This window comes from Scardinius erythrophthalmus (genome assembly GCF_964197995.2).
Source record: "Scardinius erythrophthalmus genome assembly, chromosome: 16".
In the NCBI taxonomy this organism is placed as follows: Eukaryota; Metazoa; Chordata; class Actinopteri; order Cypriniformes; family Leuciscidae; genus Scardinius; species Scardinius erythrophthalmus.
Genome location: NC_138236.1, coordinates 21,915,028 through 21,937,116, shown reverse-complemented (window position 1 = coordinate 21,937,116; position 22,089 = coordinate 21,915,028). Strand labels below are relative to the sequence as shown.

The following is a 22,089-nucleotide window of genomic DNA, read 5'->3' as shown; positions in this document are numbered from 1 at the left end:
CCTGCATGTGTGACAACATTACAGATGTACCTGAACAAGCAAAAGAGATAAAATAATCTTAAAGGGCCCCTATTATGGATTTTTGAAAATGACCTTGTGTGTAACATAGCTCTAAGTGAATGAAAACATCCTGCAAAGTTTTAAATCTGAAAGTGCTCCGTATATAAAGTTATTGTCTTTCAAACGTAAGAGTCGACTCTGAGTCATTGAAATGAATTGTTTTTCAAACGAGTCATTAGCCATTTCGTTGTGACATCAAGATGAAACATTAGCATATTGCCTGCCCACTTATTGCACGCGCAAGGCAGTTTTTTCACTGCCCAGGGGTGCGTTTCCCGAAAGCATCGTTGGCCAACTATGGTCGCAAGTTCCGTCGTTACCAATAGAGTTCAATGGACATTGCGATGAACTTGCGACCATAGTTGGCCAACAATGCTTTCGGGAAACGCACCCCAGGATGAGCATGTGAAGAATCAGTGGTTAAAGTTAATCTTTACCACGATATCACAGCAGTATAATCCTAAACTTTTGCTGTGTTCCCTTTATTTCACTGACGACTGCTTCTCAAATCTCAAACTGCTTGCTCTTGAAAGATGGTGTTCAAAATACTTAGTTTTGAGTTTTATATTGTGTAGGTCTCCTGCTAACTGGCTTTTAACCTTGTCTGTCATTCTCACTAACATTTCTTTGAGGAAATATTTGTTTTACCAACATTTATGTTACATCAGATCAGATCATTCACTCTAGAGCTTGGCTAATGTATACATGCACTGTTATTGATACAGTTTCCACGTGTTCACCGCAATATATTAGAAAAATACTCGGTAAATAAATTAGTACAAGTAAAATAATCGGTTTGTTGATGCAATTGTTAATGGTGATGGTGAGGAATTACAGTTGCAACATCTCATAATGTACCTCAAACTGAGTAGTGTATCACAGAGAAACGTCCCGTCCTTGCGATGGAGGTTCGGGTTGAATAACAGTTCTTCCAATGTTTCATTATCGGACTCGCGCTCGCATTGATATGGTAAAATCAACGTCATTGTTCGTTACTGTGTTTAGTTTACAGTGTAGGAAGCCGCTGATGTTGTTATGGCAATAGGCGGTTTTGTTTTCGACGCGCTGTACATGGTATGCCAATCACAACAGACTGAGCTGTCTGGCCAATCAGAGCAGAGTAGCTTGCGGAAAGGAGGGATTTAGAGAGATTGATTCATTTGACGAGTCGTTTGAGAGTCATGTTATGATGTGCAAATGTATATTATGAGGAAATTAAACAGTTTTTTTTTTTTTGCATGTAAACATGTTGTAGGAGAGTCCACAACAACATTAGGAAACTTTAAAATAGCATAATAGGGGCCCTTTAATATGATTACTGTTTACAGTGTCACTATTTTATTATTATTTACAGTGGCTGGACAGCTTCTGAATCCATTGACTGAAACTCGCATGCTATCAAAATATGAGGAAATGGAGCATCTTGTATGTGTTCCTTTTTAATAATAAAAAAAGCACATAAGCTTTGCCATTATTGGCCAGCAAGCAATCAAACCCTACACCTTTTTACTCCCGCCTCTCACTTTTCATAACCATTCTGGTCTCCAGATTCAGATAGTCAATTAGTGATAAATTATATGATTTATATCACACAGGTTTAATGCATTTAGAATGAAGTTATAGAAACTTACCTCACTTAAATGGATTTATTTTGACACTTCTTGTTGGCTATGTTGTTATATTGCTATTTGTCATGTAAATTGAAACTCCTACAGTGGCAATAAACATTCAAAGGAATCAAATCTAGTTTGCTGTTGATATTCCAAGTCATTTATGCTGAGGTGTAAGTGAGCAATGCTGTGGAACATACAATTAACCATAAAAGCATGCCTAAAAACAAAAAAGCAAGACTGATGATATATTTGGTGTGACATTGAATCTGGAAAGAAGTTAGACTAGAATTACCAACAAGTGGTTACAGCTGTGGGACAGCATGATGCACCTGACCTGTCCTCCCCGCTTTCACTTCATCATTTTTTGTCTGAAGCACAGTGAATCTCTAGAGTAGAGGTCAACATATGAAGCAGGCGCACGCGTGCGAGCGGTGTGTCAGTGTTTGAGCGTTAGCTGAGTAGAGACACATTGTGGAGGATCTGTTGTCCCTGCTGGATGCCTGTTTGAACAGGTGGAACCGTGGGGGCCAAATGAACCCAGAGAAAATGATTACATAATGACCAGCATCATTACCTTACATATGTCAACTCGGCCAAGCATACAAGGTCAATTCAGCTTTGAATCTGTCCTTCTGCCAGCCGATCAGTTCCATTCAGCACGAGGTTATGTATTCTGATGGAGTTGTTGTATTCCCTCTCAATTGAAATGTTTGGATCCACAGTCAAGGACTTAACGCTCAGTTAAGCGAAGTCATGTTTAATATGATTACGCTTTTTTAAGCTCTGAAATGATGTAATGGATGGTGTTTGAATGTAACAAAGTGCAGCAGAGACGGGGTATGAATTTGTAGGTCAGACGGAGAGGAAAGGAGGGATAGAGTCGAGAGAAGAGGTATAAAAGATTCTTTAGAGTAGAGAGGGGAGGAGAGAAAGCGAGAGGGCTCTCTAAGTCTCAGGAGATGTGCCTCTTGAGTTAGTGATTATAAGCTCTTTCAGTATGTAGATAACAATCTGAACAGCATGGCAGGAGAGAGAGAGAGAGAGAGAGAGAGAGAGAGAGAGAGAGAGAGAGAGAGAGAGAGAGAGAGAGAGAGAGAGAGAGTGAAAGTGAGTGTGAGAGAGTAATTACAACCTCAATTAAACAAGAGAATCTGAGATTAGGGTCAAGAGCCCTATCACACTACATCACTGATATAACTCTGCCACTTCATCCCTCTCTTTGTCTTTTCTCTTTCTTTTTCTCTGTTCTCTCTTTTTCCATGTTCTTTATACTTTCGATGTCTCTGGTTTTTGTTGCTAGTATTTTTTACTTTTATAGTAATGAAACTTTTGATATGAGCTGCAGCATTAAGCCCACAGGGAGGTCTCACCCCTCCTGGCTAATAAATATTCATGAGCGCACTGTGACCATCTCCCCCATAAACTGAAGGTCAGGCTTTCTGTTTTTTTTTTTTTTTTTTTTTTTTTTTTTTGCCACGAAGGCCTTGAATTATCGAGAATCTGTACATTGGAAAAGCGCTTCAGGGCCCTTTGTATCCTATGGGAGGTGTTTCAAGATTATATGAATGAACAGCTATGCATTACAATTTGCAACCGGGTTTGCTCAGTATTCAGTAAAGTACGTGCTCCATATTTAGAATATTTGGAAAATGGGATTATTTTACTGTTGTTGTTGTAATTAATGATATAACTGAGTTAATGAACTATAGACTAATTGTTGAATAATAATGTAATTATTTCGATAGGCATATAAGCTGCTGTAATTAATTTTTTAGAAACAGAAATGCACTTTAAATATCACCTGAAAGATCGCACTAGGTTAAGTGTCATGTAAGGTTCTGTAGCCTATATGGAGGACCAAACCTGCAGGAATAAAAAAACAAAAACAAATAAACAATCAAATAAATTCTGCTTTCATTTATTTTTATATTTATTTATTCCCACATGTATTTTTGTAAACAGATTTATTGATTTATTTATACATTTATTTCTTTTACTTTTTCGTGTACAACATGTAAATGGAGGCGGTCCAGTGCATCAATGGTTGAGCCTTCTCACACAAGTGAGGTCGGAAATTTGCTTTATTCATTTCCCTATTATTCCATTTATTTATTTATTTATTTATTTATTTATTTATCAATAAATGTAATTATTTATAATTTATGCAAGTTTGGTCCTCCATATCAGCAAACTGCAAAACATGACAAAAGAAATAAAATAAACAAATAAAAAATATATTATTCGAACGATACCAATGGCCACGCTGCCTGTCAATCATTTTGTACGTTCACGATCACCCCATATATGGGCATCAGGAAGCTAGAGCGTGTCAGTTCACTTCACACCCCTATACGCAACCGTTACAAAACGGCTAATGCTTCCAGCCCTTTTAATTATTAATTCATGAATAATTGATATTGATTATATAGTGATGTCAAACCTTTCAAGTGCTTCAACAAATCACCCAGATACGTCCTGGTTATGGAGTTTAGGAAAAAGCTTCGACAGCATTCCTAAGGCAGGTCCATCATGCAAACTGGTGTAGTATAATTGAACTGCAGCTCCTTCTTCACAAGATTAAATGAGAAGTACTGTGGGGTTTAAAGCTTTGACGATGTAGCGATTGCATCATTTGTTTGTTTAGGCTATTTATGACCCTTTGTTAAATATTATATATATATATATATATATATATATATATATATATATATATATATATATATATATATATATATATATATATATATTAAATATTTGATTAACCCTAACCCTAACCCTAACCCTAACCCTATATATATATATATATTAGAGCAAATGACTAATCTATCTATCTATCTATCTATCTATCTATCTATCTATCTATCTATCTATCTATCTATCTATCTATCTATCTATCTATCTATCTATCTATCTATCTATCTATCTATCTATCTATCTATCTATCTATCTATCTGTCTGTCTATCTATCTATCTGACAAATAAAAAGGAAATTAAAATACCGTAAGTGTGAAAAGGAATCAGGTAAGAGAAAGGAAAGATAAGAGATGAGATAGGAAAAAAGTAAGTAATAGGCAGAATTGCAACGTTTGCTTGTGGCTCTCTGATGTTTTAATAGAAGCTAAGTGCTGAGGAATCGGATGAGAATTGTGAAGATTTCCTGGTTTCCCGAAGAGGACCTCATTACTATTATGGACTTGTTTAGGGTGGAGAGGCTTTTTTGTCTGCTTGTTGGTGAAATCTCATTATGTAATGACATACGATGACCCTTGTATGTCATGCCCTGTGTGTTTTTGTGTGTGTACATTCACATAATGTCCATATAATGACCATACTAACTATTTTATTTTCTACCCTTGTTTGTGTCCATGACAACATTCAAGGGTGTATGTGTATGTGTGTGTGTGAGAGTATATAATTATCGCAATGTGTGCTTTTAGGTTCTCTGCTTATATGGAAAAGTGTAATTCCACCTTTGTGAATCAATAATACATCTCTATTAAGATCCATTGGGCTTTATTAGGCAACATATGCTGTGTTGTAGTGCAGTTCTGGCTATGTAATTAATGGGCTGGGTGGGCCAATTAAATTTGGGTCCTTTATGGTTGTGCTGATTGCTATGTTAAGGGACTGAATTTCAATGAATGCCTCCCAAACATTCCCACCCTCTTGGGGGAGTATGTGCATGCATGTGTAACTCTCTACATTTGCTTGCTTGAGAGGATGCTTGTGCCCGCGCGTGTCAGCTGGGGGTGGCTCCAGCAATATAATTACTGCTCATAAATTACCCTCGAGATCTTTTTAACCCACCTATACGTTTTTATGATAATAATGATTAGAGACTGACAATAAATGCATCGGTATCTGGGTTAGTTCACATGGCTTGGGTCAGTCTGTCTTTTAAGCAGCTCTGCTCTGTGAGATCCAGTTTGCAGTTACAGTGAATTCTGTTGAGAAAATGAGTGATGTTATCTTTGTCAGGTAAGTCGTTAAATGTTAAATATGAATTATCTGTTGACATTTAATGGTTGTGAAACACAGTGCAGATGGATATTCTGTATTTCCATGCGGTCAATATTTCAATATTATCACTTCGAGATAATAAGGGCTGTCAGACATAATGACGTTCATTCTAGATATGGTGTAGATACTTTTACTTTGTGAAACACAAAAGGTGAATTTCTGATGAATATTGAAAATAGTAGCCTATCTATTTGATATAAGGAAAGAAAGTGGATGAGGATTGGAGGCTGTCTGGCTTTAAAATGATGGAAACCCCCCCAAATATAATAAAAAAGAGGTCCATACAAATGCACAATATTAGTAGCGCTTAATGACATGAATATTGTGTAGGTCCTACGATTTAAAGCATTTTATTCCATTGGTCTGTTTATTCTATTCTGAACTGATCTTTTAATCTGCCTGCACTAGTGGTACTGCCTTAGAAGCTTTCTTCTAATGAAATTTATACATCAGAAATGCTCTCTTGAGAGCGATATAAATTGGGATGTGAAGGAGGGGCAGCTAGGAAAGGATGAGAGAGAATGCAGATACTGAGAAATTGAAAGAAAGAGAGAGCCAGAGCTGTAACAGAACAGCCTGGAGTTCTTTGAGCGCTACTAGGGGACTTCAGGAACCATGGATTCAATCTTTGCCTTCCACATCCCTTCGTCAGAGAGATAAAAAGAAGGAAATAAAACGCTAGTAGTGAATGAATACAGCAATTGCCACAGGAGGAAGCAGCAGCAAGGATCTTTGCAATTATATGTGATGAGAAAAAGTGAATGTACCGATGACAGCAAAAATGCAGTTTCTAGAACGCTTAAAGCTTACAACATTACTGTGCTCAGACTCTTGTTTACAAAATCACATCTTATTGATGTTTTTTTGGGGTCTTTGACCCCCTCATCAAGAAGGGAGGAATTACTAGCAAGTAAAATAAATGCTGTTTTTTTTTTCTATGCATTGAAGATCCCTAAAAAAATGGTTCACGGTTTCCAGAGAAAAATTGTAAAACTGTTTTTAACATTGATAATAATAAGAAATGTTTCCTGAAACCAAATCATCATATTATAATGATTTCTGAGGACTGGAGTAATGACTGATTTGCCATTGCTTTATATTTTTAAATATAATAAAATCAAAAACGGATGTTTAAAATTGTAGTAAAATTTCAAAATATTACTGTTTTTACTATATTTTAGATCAAATAAATGGTGCCTTGGTGAGGATAAGATATTTGCCAAAGTTGCAGAATTATATTTCACAGTGTTATTAAATTATTTGTTTTTAAAGTTCTTAAAGAACTTTAAGTGAGTATTAGATGATGGCAGAGATGATCTGAATGTAAAAAAATAGATCAAATGAATGAAATATCCAATATCTGCAGATACTGATAAATCCTTTTAATTCATGTTTCAAAACATTCATCCTTTAATTTGAGCTGCTTGACATAGCAACATTGGCTTTACCAATGATGTGAGTTTAGGGTGGGGCTACTTGTTTTATCAACCAATGGCTATTATACCCCTTCTTACAAGATGTAATATAAGTTTAAGGTGTCCCCAGAATATGTCTGTGAAGTTTCAGCTCAAAATACCCCACAGATCATTCATACCTGTTGTAAATGCCCATTTTTGAGTGGAAGGAAAAACATGCTGTTTTCGTACATGTATCTTTAAATGCAAATGAGCTGCTGCTCCCCACCCTGCTTTCAGTGAGAGGGCGAGAGCATTGAATAGGCCTATTCTGCCAAAAACTAAAACATCTATTTGGTTTTGATTATCATCTTAATCACAGCAAGTAAAGAAATCACATGTGTATATTAGATCTGTGTATTAAAGTGAAAACAGCGTAATATACAGTACCTACTGCTATAAATGCTGTTAATATGTATCAAACAACAAAATAAAAACGGAAAATCACTCACTGCATTTGATTGAATATCATAGTATTAATAAGAATACATTTCTTACTTGAATGCTGCTGTTAAATGCTCTGGCGAGGAGATAAACATGGCGGACTATGTACAGCTCACTCAGGGCTAGGGCTGTCAAACGATTAATCGCGATTAATCGCATCCAAAATAAAAGTTTGTGTTTACATAATATATGTGTGTGTATGGAGTATAATTATTTTCTATATATAAATACATACACATGCATATATATTTAAGAAGAAAGTGTTATTTATATATAAAATATTTATATATAATATAAATTATATATAATATAAATATATATATATACACAGTATATGCATGCAAATATTTCTTAAATATATACATGCATGTGTGTGTATTTATATATAGAAAATAATTATACACCATACACACATATATTATGTAAAAACAAACTTTTAATTTGGATGCGATTAATCGCGATTAATCGTTTGACAGCCCTACTCAGGGCAGGTCTATGCTAATAGGGAAGAGTCCATCAGCAGTTGTGGGTGGGGCCTAAGCAATGTGATGTCACATTGCATAGAAACTGCGAACAGCTTATTCTGAGAAACTGCTTATGATTTATGGGGATAAAAAAAAAGGAGTGGATGGATTTTTACCATTATAGGGTGGTTGGCCTACACACACTGCCTACACACATTTATGTTCAAACACCATTTTGCATAATAGGTCCCCTTTAATTATGAATAACCAGAGACAAACACAGAATATCACCAATGGCATGTATCGAATGAACGGTGGGAAAAGTGTCAAATAACGGATAATGTTCAGTCCATTGTAGTCTTTAATCTTCTCACCAAAAGTACTATTGATAATGTTCTTATTATGTGCTGCACGACTAAACAATCAATTACGTTCCTTCAATGTATTGATACAGGGTCAAAGGTTAGTCTCAATAACCCGTAACCCACTAGAAATTTCGGCTAGTTGCTCACAATCACCAGAATCCATATGATTGGGTTTCACTGAACCGGTCTACTGATTTCATCATTACGTCAATAGAGGCTTTTCATATCCATTCTGTGCTCAGGTGGGTCTGTTGTCTCCTTCTTGTTCATTTGGCACTGGAATAGACTGTTTGTTGAATCCATTTTGGTGATGTGGGCTTGCCTGTGAAAAAAGTTCATTAAGGCACTATGGTTTCACTCCATGGAGGGCCAGAATCTTTTACATAGTATCTCAAATTCTTTAGAAAGATGTTTTGTGAATGTCGACCTCTGCATGAACACAAGCATACAAGCAAGTCCAGTGGGAATGGAAAGCAGAGAGTGACAATGTGGAATGTCTTTCTATCAGTTTTGGTTAGAAGAGAAAGTCCAAGTCGAGAGAATTTTGGCAAATGTTTCAAGGAGTGGTACTGATGTGGTTCGTGTGGGTTTTATTCCGGGGTAGAGTTTAATCTCAAGGGACTTTTGACGGAGGAAAGGCAGGATGAAGAGTCTGTCATGTCTTCAGTCTTTACCCCCATCTTTTTAAGTGACGATTCATCCGTAACAGAGATGGAGCGAGTGTAGCTGGGTCGCTTCTGAGGAGCAGAGTCTGAAAGGCAGACAAGAAAATCAGTTTTTGCAACAAATGCTTCTGATTTATCGGATCATGTTGCAACAGTTTTGTTAGATGAGTCATGATGACTTCCATATTAATTGTGAAGTTGCATCACTGTGCTGACTAAACTGTAACAGCTGTGATGCAGTGTAAAACATTCACCAATAGAGGGCAGTGAGAGATGACAGAGTTTACAATGAAAATCTATTCAAACTCTAAATCTAGAAATGTTACAATGAAAATGAATTTTTTCAAAATGTATGGTTCGGCACTATTTCTAGGTCACTAATCATTAAGCAAATTTGTGATGTTGATTTATATTAATTTTTAAATTCCAAATTAAATTCTTATGCTGATAATATAATTTCAGCATTTTTCTTGCTTTTTCTCTACCTGTGGAGGTAATGTCACTCTTGAGTTGGCAGTTGGTTTCCTCCTGCTGTTTTCTCTCGTACTCTCTCACCTGCTCGATCGTCATTCCTGCATAGTACGCAAATATTTGTTATACGTTTGCCGGTATTTGCGAAGAATTAAGACAGATGACATGCAGCATTTGAGTGCCAAGTGAGGGATCAGGATTCTTGTGTGTACTTATCAGAGCATGTGATAAATTATGGTAATGAACAGAGCATGTGATAAATTATGGTAATGAAGCATAACAATACGTCTCGTTTACCATGCCACTCGTCAATCCATGCCACCGCCTGTCTGTGTCCCACCAACAGAATGTCACGAATGTTCTATGATGAATCATAACATGCAGTAATATGACACATGATGGGATTACATGACTAAAAGCATGATGTACTGTATGGGAGTAACGCTCAGTACCCTGTGAACGAAGTCCTCTGTTCTTCCCTGGAAGCCGTAGACCTCAAAGCTACAGGTGACTCTTTTGTAGGAGCACATGATGGGTGTAGTGGAGTTCCTCCAGTCATCCACTAGGGGTCCCCGGCCTGTTTTCTCTGACACCCAGTGTCTCAGATCCTGTTTGTTTTAAGTAGATACACATTACCTGCTGAGTGAGCAGATTATTGCTTGTTCTTGTGTGTGTGTGTGTGTGTGCGTGTGTGTGTGTGTGTGTGTGTGTGTGTGTGTGTGTGTGTGTGTGTGTGTGTGTGTGTGTGTGTGTGTGTGTGTGTGTGTGTGTGTGTGTGTGTGTGTGTGTTGCATGCTGTGCATGATTCACTGTGCAGGGGTGACATTACTTTTCACAGTTGGTCATGTGGTGTCTCATTTTTAAAGCGTTAGAGGCACAAATTCCATGCTTTTTGTTGTGTGACCTATTAGATATGTCTGATAAATGATTATCTAACATAAAATTAACATAGCATGAAAAGTAGTTAGTGCTAAACATAACATTTTGGGTTCAGCCCTGCGTAAAATGAGCGATTTTGGCTTGTCTGTTGTCTAACAATAAAAATCTTTATCATTTTTACATATTCTGTTGAAATGATGTTCAGTTAATTGTCATAAAAGTGGTTTTATTGAGCAAAAATGTAATATTTAGCTGTTTCCCATATTTTTTTTTTGCCTAACAATTTTAGTGCATGGGTTATGTTACAAAAAGTGTAACACTCAAGAAGTAACATCATTTGGACACTTTTTAAAGCATGACAAGTAAATTAAAATAATAAGTTGTATAGCCAGTAACCTCCATTAAATGGAAAGCTTTTTGTGATTTCTGAGGATAAAATGGAAATTAAAGTAATCAAACATCATATTTGAAAGCCATCATTAACAATGATTATGGCATAAACTAGATTATCAGGCTCTGTTTTCGTTCATTTATTACTGTAATTGACAATTACAGAACATAATTAGTCTCAACTACTTAATAATATAATAATATTTGAAGTATTGATTCACCCATCCGTATTTTAAAATGTTGGTCCCTTGTCTGTAGAAGTTATAGTTTTGTCTGTTTTTCTTTTTTGGTAATCCTTGGATTTGTCTTATTCCTAACTTGGCATATGACAGTTATGGATTTGAGGTTGTGCATGACTGAATCTGAGAGAACATGGAAACATGCTTTCCTCTGATGTATTGTTTGTCCACTGAAAGAGCAGCAGATTCCGATAAACTGTATCTCTAAGTAGAGCACACTGACAAATGTGTTTTTTATGTAGGCCTAATGTTTGTCTTGTGGTTTTTGTTTCTGCACTTGTGTGAAGTGCACACGTACTTATGCAGAGCTGTGTTAGTCTCTGCTGTGTCATTTAAATACTAGCTTTGAAGACATTTGCACTGCTATAAGGGTGCAAGGACCTTAGAGAACACAGTAGACCGGATGTTTATTTATTTGTGTGTCAGAGTTGTTCACCGTTCGGAATTGAGCTGAGAATTTAATTCTAATTAAATATGATGAACATGATACAGATGAAAATTTAAGGAAGAACAAGCTAACTGCTGTAGGCTTAAGTGTTGCTTTTAATAATAACATTGTTCGGTATGAATTACCCTGTTATCATACACCCAACATATCAACAATCAATATTTGAAATGGCACGTATAGACATTAATTATTTCATGTCATGGTGGAAGAACATTTCATTTCACAGAATTTTCAAATTTTCTCAATATATTAAATGGATTTAAAAAGTTATATGAAAACGTATCAGTTATTTGATTCTGCCTTTCTTTATAAAGTCACCTTTAAAGGGATACTCCACTTTTTTGTGGAGTATTACCGTTTTCGAATCCATTCAGCCGATCTCTGGGTCTGGTGGTACCACTTTTAGCAACTCTTAGAAACTCTTTGGTCATTTTTTTGAGACAGATGCTAATGGTCTTGTCCGATTCAATGATCTATGCTAAGCTATGCTAAAAGGGGTACCGCCAGATCCGGAGTTCGGCTGAATGGATTCGAAAACGGTAAAACTCAACTGTTTAACTCTGGGGGAGTTGTAAAATGAGCCTATTTCCAAAAAAAAAGTGGAGTATCCCTTTAATATTTTTCTTTAAAAAGTAAAAATTGCACTTTATACATAAAAATACATTACGTTATATTTTAGGAAAGGGTCTCTCTCAAGGGGATCATTATATTTGTGGGACTTTCCATTAAAAAAAAACCCTTATGTCAAATCTGTTTTGATGTTTGTGTTAACTTGACGGCACTCAGTTTAGACTCAGTTTAGTCTAATGAGCTGAGAACTTTTCAGCCTACATATCAGGAGATAAATAGGCATAATTAGTTAAAATGAATGATTTATTTATGTTTTGACGAAACTTGTGTTAGACTGATGAATTTCCTCTTATGTAGACTGCTGGTCTATACAGTCGTCTTCCTGACGTTCCCAATTCAAATCCCAATTTAGCGTTCGATGGCATGTGGCCAATTCAATTCACATTCCAACTCATGAATAGAAAATGAGCCCACTCATAAATTCTGAATTTTACCCACCCCTGATTTAGTTTTGCCATGTATTTATACATATATGTATGTATATTATGTACCTCCGACTTCTTGTAATGCTTATCAGGGATCGGATCGCTCAAAATATCCAAAAAGCAGACCGTGTCCTTTGGAGTTGGGTCATCACCAAACACCTGCACAGGAGACATCAGGAAACATCAGACAAATCCAACAATATATCAAAGAAAACACTGCTTTCTGATTCCAGTAATGCCCAAGTAAAATATGACAGTGTAACTTAAAGTTGTCTAAACATAGAAGAATAGAAACGCACCAACGTCTGCATCTGTTTGAAGAAAAAGGGAAGCTGTTTCAGTGCTCAGCATTGCTCAGAGCAATCTTGATGTAAAATACCACACATTGCAATGCAACCGGTTAAACATTCTGTAGCCCATTACAGAACCTTGACACACTATATAACAGAAAGACCGTAGGGCGTAGGCAGAGACTGAATTAATGCAAAAAACATGGAAACAAAGAGTGCAAAACCAAGCCTATATAGGCAGAAGTACTGAATTATGCACACCACTGCAGGCCAGTGGAGAAATAAACCAGATAACAAGTCTTAACTTAAAGGAGTGCTGCCTTAACTGTGCAGCATTGCAGGTGCTTTTTGCACCCGCCGGAATCTAAGAGAAGAGAATGAATGAAAAATAAGCAATTAAGGAAATAAGTGGCGTTCTGATCTTTCTTTTGTGGGCTCTCTGTTTCAAAACCTTAGTCGTTTTTTTTTTAAGTTGTTTATGGGTTAACAAACCCCTGCTTTTTTCCCTCTCCTGTTCTTTCCTCTCTCTTTGTCTTTTTATCCCTGTCTCCTCGTGAGGAAAGCTGTTTACTAGTGTTGACACTTGGACCAGTATTATTTTGATTTGTTTGAATGTGCTGGAGTTGTGAAACTTCTATGCAGTGCCTGTATGAAAAAGCGATATGTTGGTGTTCATTTGGAGGTTAAGGTTTGGAACAACTTAAGGGCGAGTAAATGATGACAGAATTGTAATTTTTGGGTGAGCTATCCCTTTAAGTCATGTGAATGTGAATGAGGGAGTGTGTCTGCTGGTGTGTGGAGAGAAAGTTGGATGAGTTGGAGGAAATTGTATCAGTAACAAAACTCCCCCCCGCCATCTCCCTCGCTCTTTCTTTCTCACAGGCAGATACTCATAAATCTCTGAGTTTCTTTGCGGCAGGTTGGATCTTGTTTAATTCTTAGTTTTCGTTTCTTAATAACAGAGCGCACTCCGGGGCACAACGGCCCCTCTCTCTATCTCTCTCTCTATCTTTCTCTCTCTCTCTCATTCGCTGTATGCAAACAAACACACGGCAAACCAGTAACAATAACTCATCTCATCTCAATAACTACTAAGAAAAAAGTCTGCATGACAACACAGCTAAATGAACTGTTTGTTCACTTCATTATGTAGGCGTCTCAAATGACCTGAGGGCTAGTAGAATTTTTTTTTCTTTTTTTTGAAACCTAAAACTTTAACTGTCTAGTGTCTACAGTAAACAGTTATTAGTGCAGTTTTATGGTTATTGATGCATTAAAAACCTCAAAGCGACTCATGAGATTGTATCTCCTGAGAACAAATTTTGTCCTTGCAGTATATTGTCCCATTAAGAAGCCAAAAAAGTGAGAAGTTATTTAAACAAATGTATTTATTTAAATAAATATGAAAATTCTGGCCAATATTGATAAGATGATAATAATTTTATTGTTGTAATAAATTGAAATGGTTTTATTATTGTTTTGCATTTTTTTCTAAATAAGTTAAAAATAAAATAATAATAATTTATATGCTAAATGAATTTAGGCATCACAAAATTATATTGTACAGTATGAAAAATGGATATTAATTTTTAAATCAGCCAAAGATTACATTTAACTTACATTTAACCAGCAATAAAATATGAATATCATCCAAAACTATATTTTAAAAAAAACTTTAATATCTTCCATTAGCTGATATGGTACAGATATATTGTGTATCCCTGTAATTTGAAGACTACAAACATAAATCAATCAAATTGCATATATATTTGTTAATTATTTTTTTTATTTCAGATGAGAAAGACAAATAAAGTTTCTGGAGTTCAAACTACAGTTTAAATGGTTGGGGTCGTTAACATTTCTCAAAAATGTTGTTAAAAGAAGTTTATTATGCTCATCAAATATTGCATTTATAATTGTGACATATTATTACAATTTAAAGTAACTGTTTTCTATTGAAAAATATTTGAAAATGTAATTTATTGCTGTCATGGCAAAGCTGAATTTTTCAGCAGGCATTACTCCAGTGTCACATGATCCTTCAGAAATAATGCTGAATTGACGCTCAAGAATATTATCATATCAGTGTTGAGAACAAATATGCAGCTTAATATTTTTGTGGAAATCGTGATAATTATTTTTCAGGATTCTTTAAATAGAAAGTTCAAAATAAAAGCATTTATTTGAAATATAATAATGTGAGATTTTTTTTTCTTTTTTTCTTTTTTACAAAGAAAAAGTCTTATATATGTCTTTACTGTCAGTTTTGAACAATTTAATGCATCCTTTCTGTATAAAAGTATAAGTTTGACGTCCGTTAACTGAAGGTGCGTCAACAGCTCTGTTGGTGTAAATACAAGAGCCCTATAGCTTTGCTATAGTCTGACCTGAGGCCCTGTTTTTAAGGCACTGGTGTCCGGTGTCACAGGAGTGAGGTGGACTGTTTGGATCTGCTTACATGACTGTTTCTACTGAGTGCTACACAGACGGACACGAGCACAATGGCCTTTACAAGGACGCGGCAGCTACGTGAGCCTCTGATGAATCGCCCTCCTTTAAGAGGATTATCTCCTGTAAGAACACACATTTGTGTGTGTGTGTGTGTGTGTGTGTGTGTATGCATGCGTGTTGCCTTCTCTCACTCACATTTTCACTGCAGCCGTTGTCATTCTCAAAGTGTGTCTCGATCCTGACGTGGAACCTCGGTAGGAAGGAACACTTTTGGAAGGAGTAAAGAAACGAGAAAGAGGGAGAGTGAGGTGATTATCTTGTTTGCTCAGTGGGTCAGTGAGCCAAGAGCAAACTGCATGATTTTGAGCTGACATGTGAGAATACTTACAGTGTATTCTATGGTAAAACACCAATGGACGTAGAAGGAGAAAAGTATGCAGAAGAGAAATAGAGTGTTAGGTTACGGCTGGTTACTGGTGCATTAAAAACACAAGATGGATGTATGTGCCATGTGACGGCACATTACTATTCAAACACTGGTATATTTATTGTAACAAAATACTTGGGCTGACCTGTTATGGTGTAAGGGTAGAAGTTCCAGGCAGTTTCTGTTATATAAAAAGCCATGGGAACAAACTTTCTCATCCAGGTTGGCAGTTTGCTGAACACAGTCAAAAAGGGAAACGAGAAGATGTTATGACGCAACAGACACATTATACAACCCTCGGCTTAACTCAAGCATGAAGTTTGTAGTCAGTAAGATTTTAATGCTTTTATTCAGTAAGGATGCCTTAAACTGACAGCAAAGACATTTGTAGTATCCTAAAAGATTTACATTTCAAATAAATGCTGTTCTTTTAAACTTAACCTTCATCAAACAATCCTGAAAAAAAAAAGTAATTAGGCTGCACAACATATTAAGTTATTAAGTTACAATAAGGTTTAATTTTTTTAACAGTAGCTACTGTATTAACTAACATGAACTAACCTTGAGCAATACGTTTGTTACTGTATTTGTTAATCTTTGATAACTTTAGTTAATAAAAATACAGCTGACATTCTGATGCAGAGCTGCAATGTCATGTGAGCGTCACTGCGTTAGAGATGATATTCAAAACCAAACGGATGTTTTAGTTTTTGTCAGAGTATGGAGGCACTGTTGTAAAAGCTCCGCCCTCTTCTGGAGCAGCAGCAGCTCATTTGCATTTAAAGATACATGCACGAATACAGCATTTTTTTCCCCTTCCACTCAAAAATGGGCCATCACAGTAATAAATGACATTTTAAAATATATTAAAATAGAAAAGGTATTTTAAATTGTGTAATATTTTAGAATATTAGTGTTTTTACTGTATTTTTATTCTTACCGACCCCAGACTTTTGAACGGCAGTGTACATTGTTCAATGGTTGGCTAAAATTAATTGGAAAAAGTTAGTTCTGAGAAAATGTCTTGCATTGTTTGTCTGCAGTTGGCAGTTGCCCTTTGTTTTGATATTTTGTGTCTTGTTTAATGAAAATCATTTAAAGTTTGTCTTAAGTGTCCAGATACTTTTTGGAGCCACTGTAGATGTGAATGTGCAGGGGTGAGAGGTCAGGCAGCCGTCACAATAGCTATAAGTCTCACTTCCAGAGGTGTCAGGTGCCATCTGTCCCTCACAAAAAAAAAAAAAAAAAACCACGAGAGAGAGAGAGAGAGAGAGAGAGAGAGAGAGAGAGAGAGAGTGAGATAATGAACTCAGCACTGTAAGATAAGGCAGCACAGACAGCGCTTGAGATTTACAGCCTGAGGACTTGAGTGATGGATGAATGGACAGAGGATGAGAAGAGAGGGGTGGAGAAGAGAAGATGTAGATCATTCACGGTCAGCCAGTTGTGTCGAGCGCCACGGATGTGGCCGCGCGTTCTCACACTCTCTCTTTCCCCATTTCTGAAGTGACAGACATTTCCACAGTGTGTCCCGCTGAACAGCACATTCCCACCAAACAACTGGCATTACATTTCAATCCTTTGACGCCCGTATCTTGATGATACAAGTTAAATTATTCATAATTACAATGCAGCGGTTCAGCATGATGTACTTGTAAACAGCACATAATGATCTCGTCTGCGGTAATATCAGCATTTGAATTAGACTCACATGCTCCACGATAAGATTTATTTGACCATTAGGAACTTAATGCTCTGCCCTTTTGGTCTTTGCTAACACATTAATGGCTTGAAAAATTTGCTTTACTGCTAGAGGTGCAGTAATTCATATTCACAACAGCATCTAATGACTGAGTGTGTGTGTGTGTGTGTGGGGGGGGGGGGTGTTCTGTCCTTGTAGGGCGAGAGTGTAAAGAATATAACAAAACAGGCAATTACAATAAGTGTGTATGCATGTTCACCGCGTGGGATGATATCAGACTGAATGTCTACGTGATCTTCCTTAGGACGGTTATGTTGCTGTGCATTTTTGCTTGAAGCTCGAAAGGGAGAGAAAAGGTTTTTTTGGAGGTAAAGTGAGAGATGGTTGGAGCTCTGCTGCATGCATAAAGGTGTTAGCTGCAGTCATCAATAATAGCTGATCGCTGGTACGTTGGCAGATGTGTGATGTAAACCGTGAACAAAACAGGATGGCTTATGCGTGCCTGTGTGTGTGTGTGTGTGTGTGTGTGTGTGCAGTGTGCAGTGTGCACGCTCTCACCTGTTGAGGTAGATGCGTTTCTCTGTGATCTGACCGGCTCCGTGTTTGTGGTCTGTGCAAGGTTCATTACGGACGACCTCCACCCCTTCACCTCCTCCGCTCTGCTCTCTGCTGTGCTTGCTGATCATGTATAACTGGCCGATCTTGTACTGAGGAAGAGAGAGAGAGAAATTGCTGACCTCTGTTTGTGACCTCATGTTTCATTTCTCTCTCTTTTTTTTGGCCTTGTTTTTTAGCTAGGTTGAGCAAAATCCAGGATTTTAGAAATGGCTCACTTTCAGCTCACGATTTGGAATGTGAATTGAATTGGCTACATTCCACATGGATGTTGAATTGGAATTTAAATTGGAATGACAGGAAGTTGAATTCCCCTAGTGAAAAAACCTATACCAAAACGTATTTAAAACACATTTATTTCATAAGTATAGTACGAATCTATTAACATATTTGCTGACATATCATATCACACAGTAAGTCTGATATAAATATTATAATTAAACTTTTTTTTGGAGTACTACTTTTTTGCACAATGCACATTTATTGCCTAAAATGTGTTTTAATATAACTGTTAGTAAGGATAGTATGATCACTATATAATTTAAATGCAAGGTATTTAAAGTGTATCAAAAGTATACTTGCAAATGTTCCATTTTAGCACAATCAAATATACTTAATTATATATAATCATATAATGTATGTATATGTATATATATATATATATATATATATATATATATATATATATATCTTTAGTTGGACCTCAGCATTACCTCTGAATAACTAAAATGCATTGAGTACAAAATTAGTTGTTCCAATTTAGCAGACTTTAGGTATATTAATTTAGTATCGCACTAATTTTCCTATCGTACAACTGCAGGGTATTTAAATATGTAAATGTATTTGTCGTATATATTTAGCGATTAAATAAATTAGCAATTAACATTAAATAAATGTATTTGAAATATATATATTTTTTTTTTCAGTAGTGTCACTTTAGTCTCTTTAGTCCAGCGCAAGTTTTGCGACAGCGTAAACTCTTAATTATGCCAACTTATTCTCTGATATATGCTTCGTCACAACTGATATAAGTTCAATTATGCCAAATAAACAGCATTAGCTATCAAGATTTAAAAAAAGTGCTTCACATTGTTTTCAGAAATAGAAAATATTGACAATAATTGTGAATATTATTATTATTATCATTATTATTTAATTTATTATTTATATAGGCTATTATGTAAATTAGGGCATTCTTGGAAACTGTGTGTTCTGCCATAATGATCCATGAAACAAAATTGTATTTGTTAAATATAATAAAACATCTATAAATTAAATATTTAAATTAAAGGTATGACATTTCTTTAGGTGCCATTTTGCAATCAAACATTGATTATTAATTTTTTATTTTATTTTTGGAATACATTTTGTGGTATTTATGATAACATGTAACAATTTATGGCTAATTTATTCTGAAAAATGTTATTAACTGAGATACAATTCATGAATTTACATTTTTTGAGAATGGCTTGTTCCATAATGATCTATGAAATTAAATTCGATTTGTTAAATATAATTTATAGTCAACTATAAATTAAATATTTTCTTTAAATTATTACATTTCTGTAGGTGCCATTTTGCAAACAAACATTGATTTATTACTGTAATATAATATCTTTGGATAATATATGTTGTGATATGTGCTATTATGATAACGGTTTATGGCTAATTTATTCTAAGAAATGTAAAAAATGTAAACAAAATGATACATTTACAGTTTAAAGCTTTTTTTAAATACTAAACCGTCACTAGCGATGTTTCCATTCCATCCAGTTTAACTTTTGCGCAAAATTGGAATTTTGCATAAAACGTTTACAAATAAAGCAACATTTCCATCCCATGTGTTCAAGTGAACAAAATGGTCACTTCCTGGGAAATTGGTGCAAAATATCTGTAATAAAAATGCAAGTTGTTGCAATCAGGGAAGCCACTAAATAGGTGGGTGGAAACATAGCTAATGTCATTGTCATAGTGTGCTTGATCTGAAATATTTGGGGGGTTTTTTTGCCTAAAGATTGATATTCACTGAAGAGCACAAAATGTCTCAGGGTAATTTTTTCCACATATTCTCCTGAAAAACCGTGTTGGCAGCACTGACAATGTTCCTTCTGTTTGTCTGAGGACTAATTCTTTTGAAATCTGTTAATGCGAAAACTCATTCCGACAATCATTGTCACTGATGACGACAGAGACCTTGTGAAGCTTGGAGCATAAAAACGCTGTCTGTACGCACAACAGAGCTTGTCCAGAAAAAGGGGGCGGTGCTCCTGTCTGGAAACTATGCGGTCTAGTGCTGATGTAGTCCATAGACGAATTCTAAGGAAGACTTTTAGGTCAGGTGTGCTTGTTTGGGCTTGTCTGATCTGAAGAGCACAAGTTGGGCTATTTGAAGGTGAAACATAGATTGACTAAACAATCCCTGACCCTTCTGCAGAAACCCAAGCTGTTTGTTGGAAAGGCCTTTGTGTTTTGTTTCTAGCCTTGAGGTGGATAACTTAGAATGAAAATACATAACTGGTCAAACCCGTTTAGGTAAAGAAAACGGCTGAAATGGGGAGATTATGAAATGCAACCCACAGACATACACAGAGCTAGATTAATGTTTCATCTGCATAAACAGAGTGGAATAAACATCTTGATAATGTTTACTTTGATGCACTAATCATGTGGACAGCTGCAGTACACACAAACATATGGAAGCAAACCCAAACACATGTGAAAAGTTACAAACTTACCTCATCGACAGTGAGCGGCATGCATATCCGGTATTCTTTTATCAACATGGTGTGGTTGAATTTAGACTAGTTTTATCCTTTTGTCTCTCTCTCTCTTTCTGTTTCTCTTAAGCGCCTGTTAGGCTGAGTATGAAACTGTCAAGCGGTTTCCGTAAAGCAATGTTGCACCCCTCTTCCTCTCTCACTTCACTGATGTCAGAGCTGGTCCTGTAAACTCTGCCAATGTGTATCCGCCGTGTTTATTTTATTGTTCTCACAGTCTCTCTGTCTTTTGTCTGTCTTTCTCTTTCAGTGTCCCTCTTTCCTGGCTCTCTGAGTCATGAATGTACTCACTCCTTTAGCATTCAGTTCTTCCGTTCTGTTTTTAATTTACGGTTTAATGTGATATTGCAGAGATAAGAGCACAACCGAAGCTTCCTCTCTCTACTTCTCTCTTTCTGTGACTGTGTTAAAGAAGAAAACAGACTGCAGTTCATGTGTAACCTTGCCATGTTCTTTGCCCCTCCCTCTTCCCTCCCCTCGTCTCCGTCCTGTGTGCATTCTTTTCTTCTGTGCTTATCTTTATTCTTTCTCTCCTGCCTCAGCCCATTCCTCCCCTTCCCTCCTCTACCTGACTTTACTTTCCTCTACTGGTTTCCCAGACAATACCATCACTCCATCTTTTTCATCTTTCATACTTCTAGTCCTACTTTTACTTTCTCCCTCTTTATCCTGCTCTCTCAATAAACATCACTTTGCCCCAGATTAAACAACCACACTCTGTTTACAATACAAAATGCACTAACCTGCTCAGTCTGTGTGTGTGTGTGCGTGCGTGCGTGTGTTAGTGTGAGAGAGAGGTTTGGGGTCAGTAAGATTTTCTTTTTAAAGAAATTAATGCTTTTATTCAGCAAGCAAGTGACTGTAAAGACATTTAAAATCTAACAAAAGATTGATTTTTCTTCTTTTTTGAAAAGCTTCTTTTTTTCTTCTTCTTTATTCTTTTTTTCCATCCATTGAAGAATCCTATAAAAAATATATCTTGGTTTTTCACAAAAATATCAGCAACACTACTGTTTTCAACATTGATAATAATAATATATATATTTATTGAGCATATCAGCATATTAGAATGATTTCTGAAGGATCATGTGACACTGCAGACTGGAAATTCAGCTTAGCCATGACAGCAATGAATTACATTTAAAAGATCACAATATTATTGTTTTTACTGTACTTTGATCAAATAAATTGAGACTTCTTTCAAAAACATTAAAAATGATTAAAAAAAAAATATAACATTAAATTGACTGATAATTTTAT

General features: G+C 36.0%; 1 protein-coding gene across 1 annotated transcript; it reads right to left on the bottom strand.

The window, feature by feature from the left end:
- Positions 1–8,011: 8,011 nt before the first annotated feature.
- Positions 8,012–21,232, bottom strand: pitpnc1b (phosphatidylinositol transfer protein cytoplasmic 1b). Its single transcript, XM_081389196.1, has 9 exons — positions 20,788–21,232; positions 17,996–18,144; positions 15,864–15,969; positions 15,504–15,575; positions 12,634–12,726; positions 10,009–10,164; positions 9,854–9,917; positions 9,571–9,657; positions 8,012–9,171 (listed from the first exon to the last, which is right to left on the bottom strand). The coding sequence occupies exons 1-9, from the start codon at positions 20,833–20,835 to the stop codon at positions 9,011–9,013; spliced, it is 936 nt and encodes a 311-aa protein (XP_081245322.1). The 5' UTR covers positions 20,836–21,232; the 3' UTR covers positions 8,012–9,010.
- Between the last annotated feature and the right edge of the window lie 857 nt (positions 21,233–22,089).

Coding starts and splice junctions, on each gene's coding strand:
- pitpnc1b (XM_081389196.1), bottom strand. CDS start 20,835: ATGTTGATAAAAGAATACCGGATATGCATGCCGCTCACTGTCGATGAG. Junction 15,970..17,995: donor AAACGCATCTACCTCAACAG/GTGAGAGCGTGC, acceptor GACTGTGTTCAG/CAAACTGCCAACCTGGATGA. Junction 15,576..15,863: donor CAGGTCAGCCCAAGTATTTT/GTTACAATAAAT, acceptor TCCTTCCAAAAG/TGTTCCTTCCTACCGAGGTT.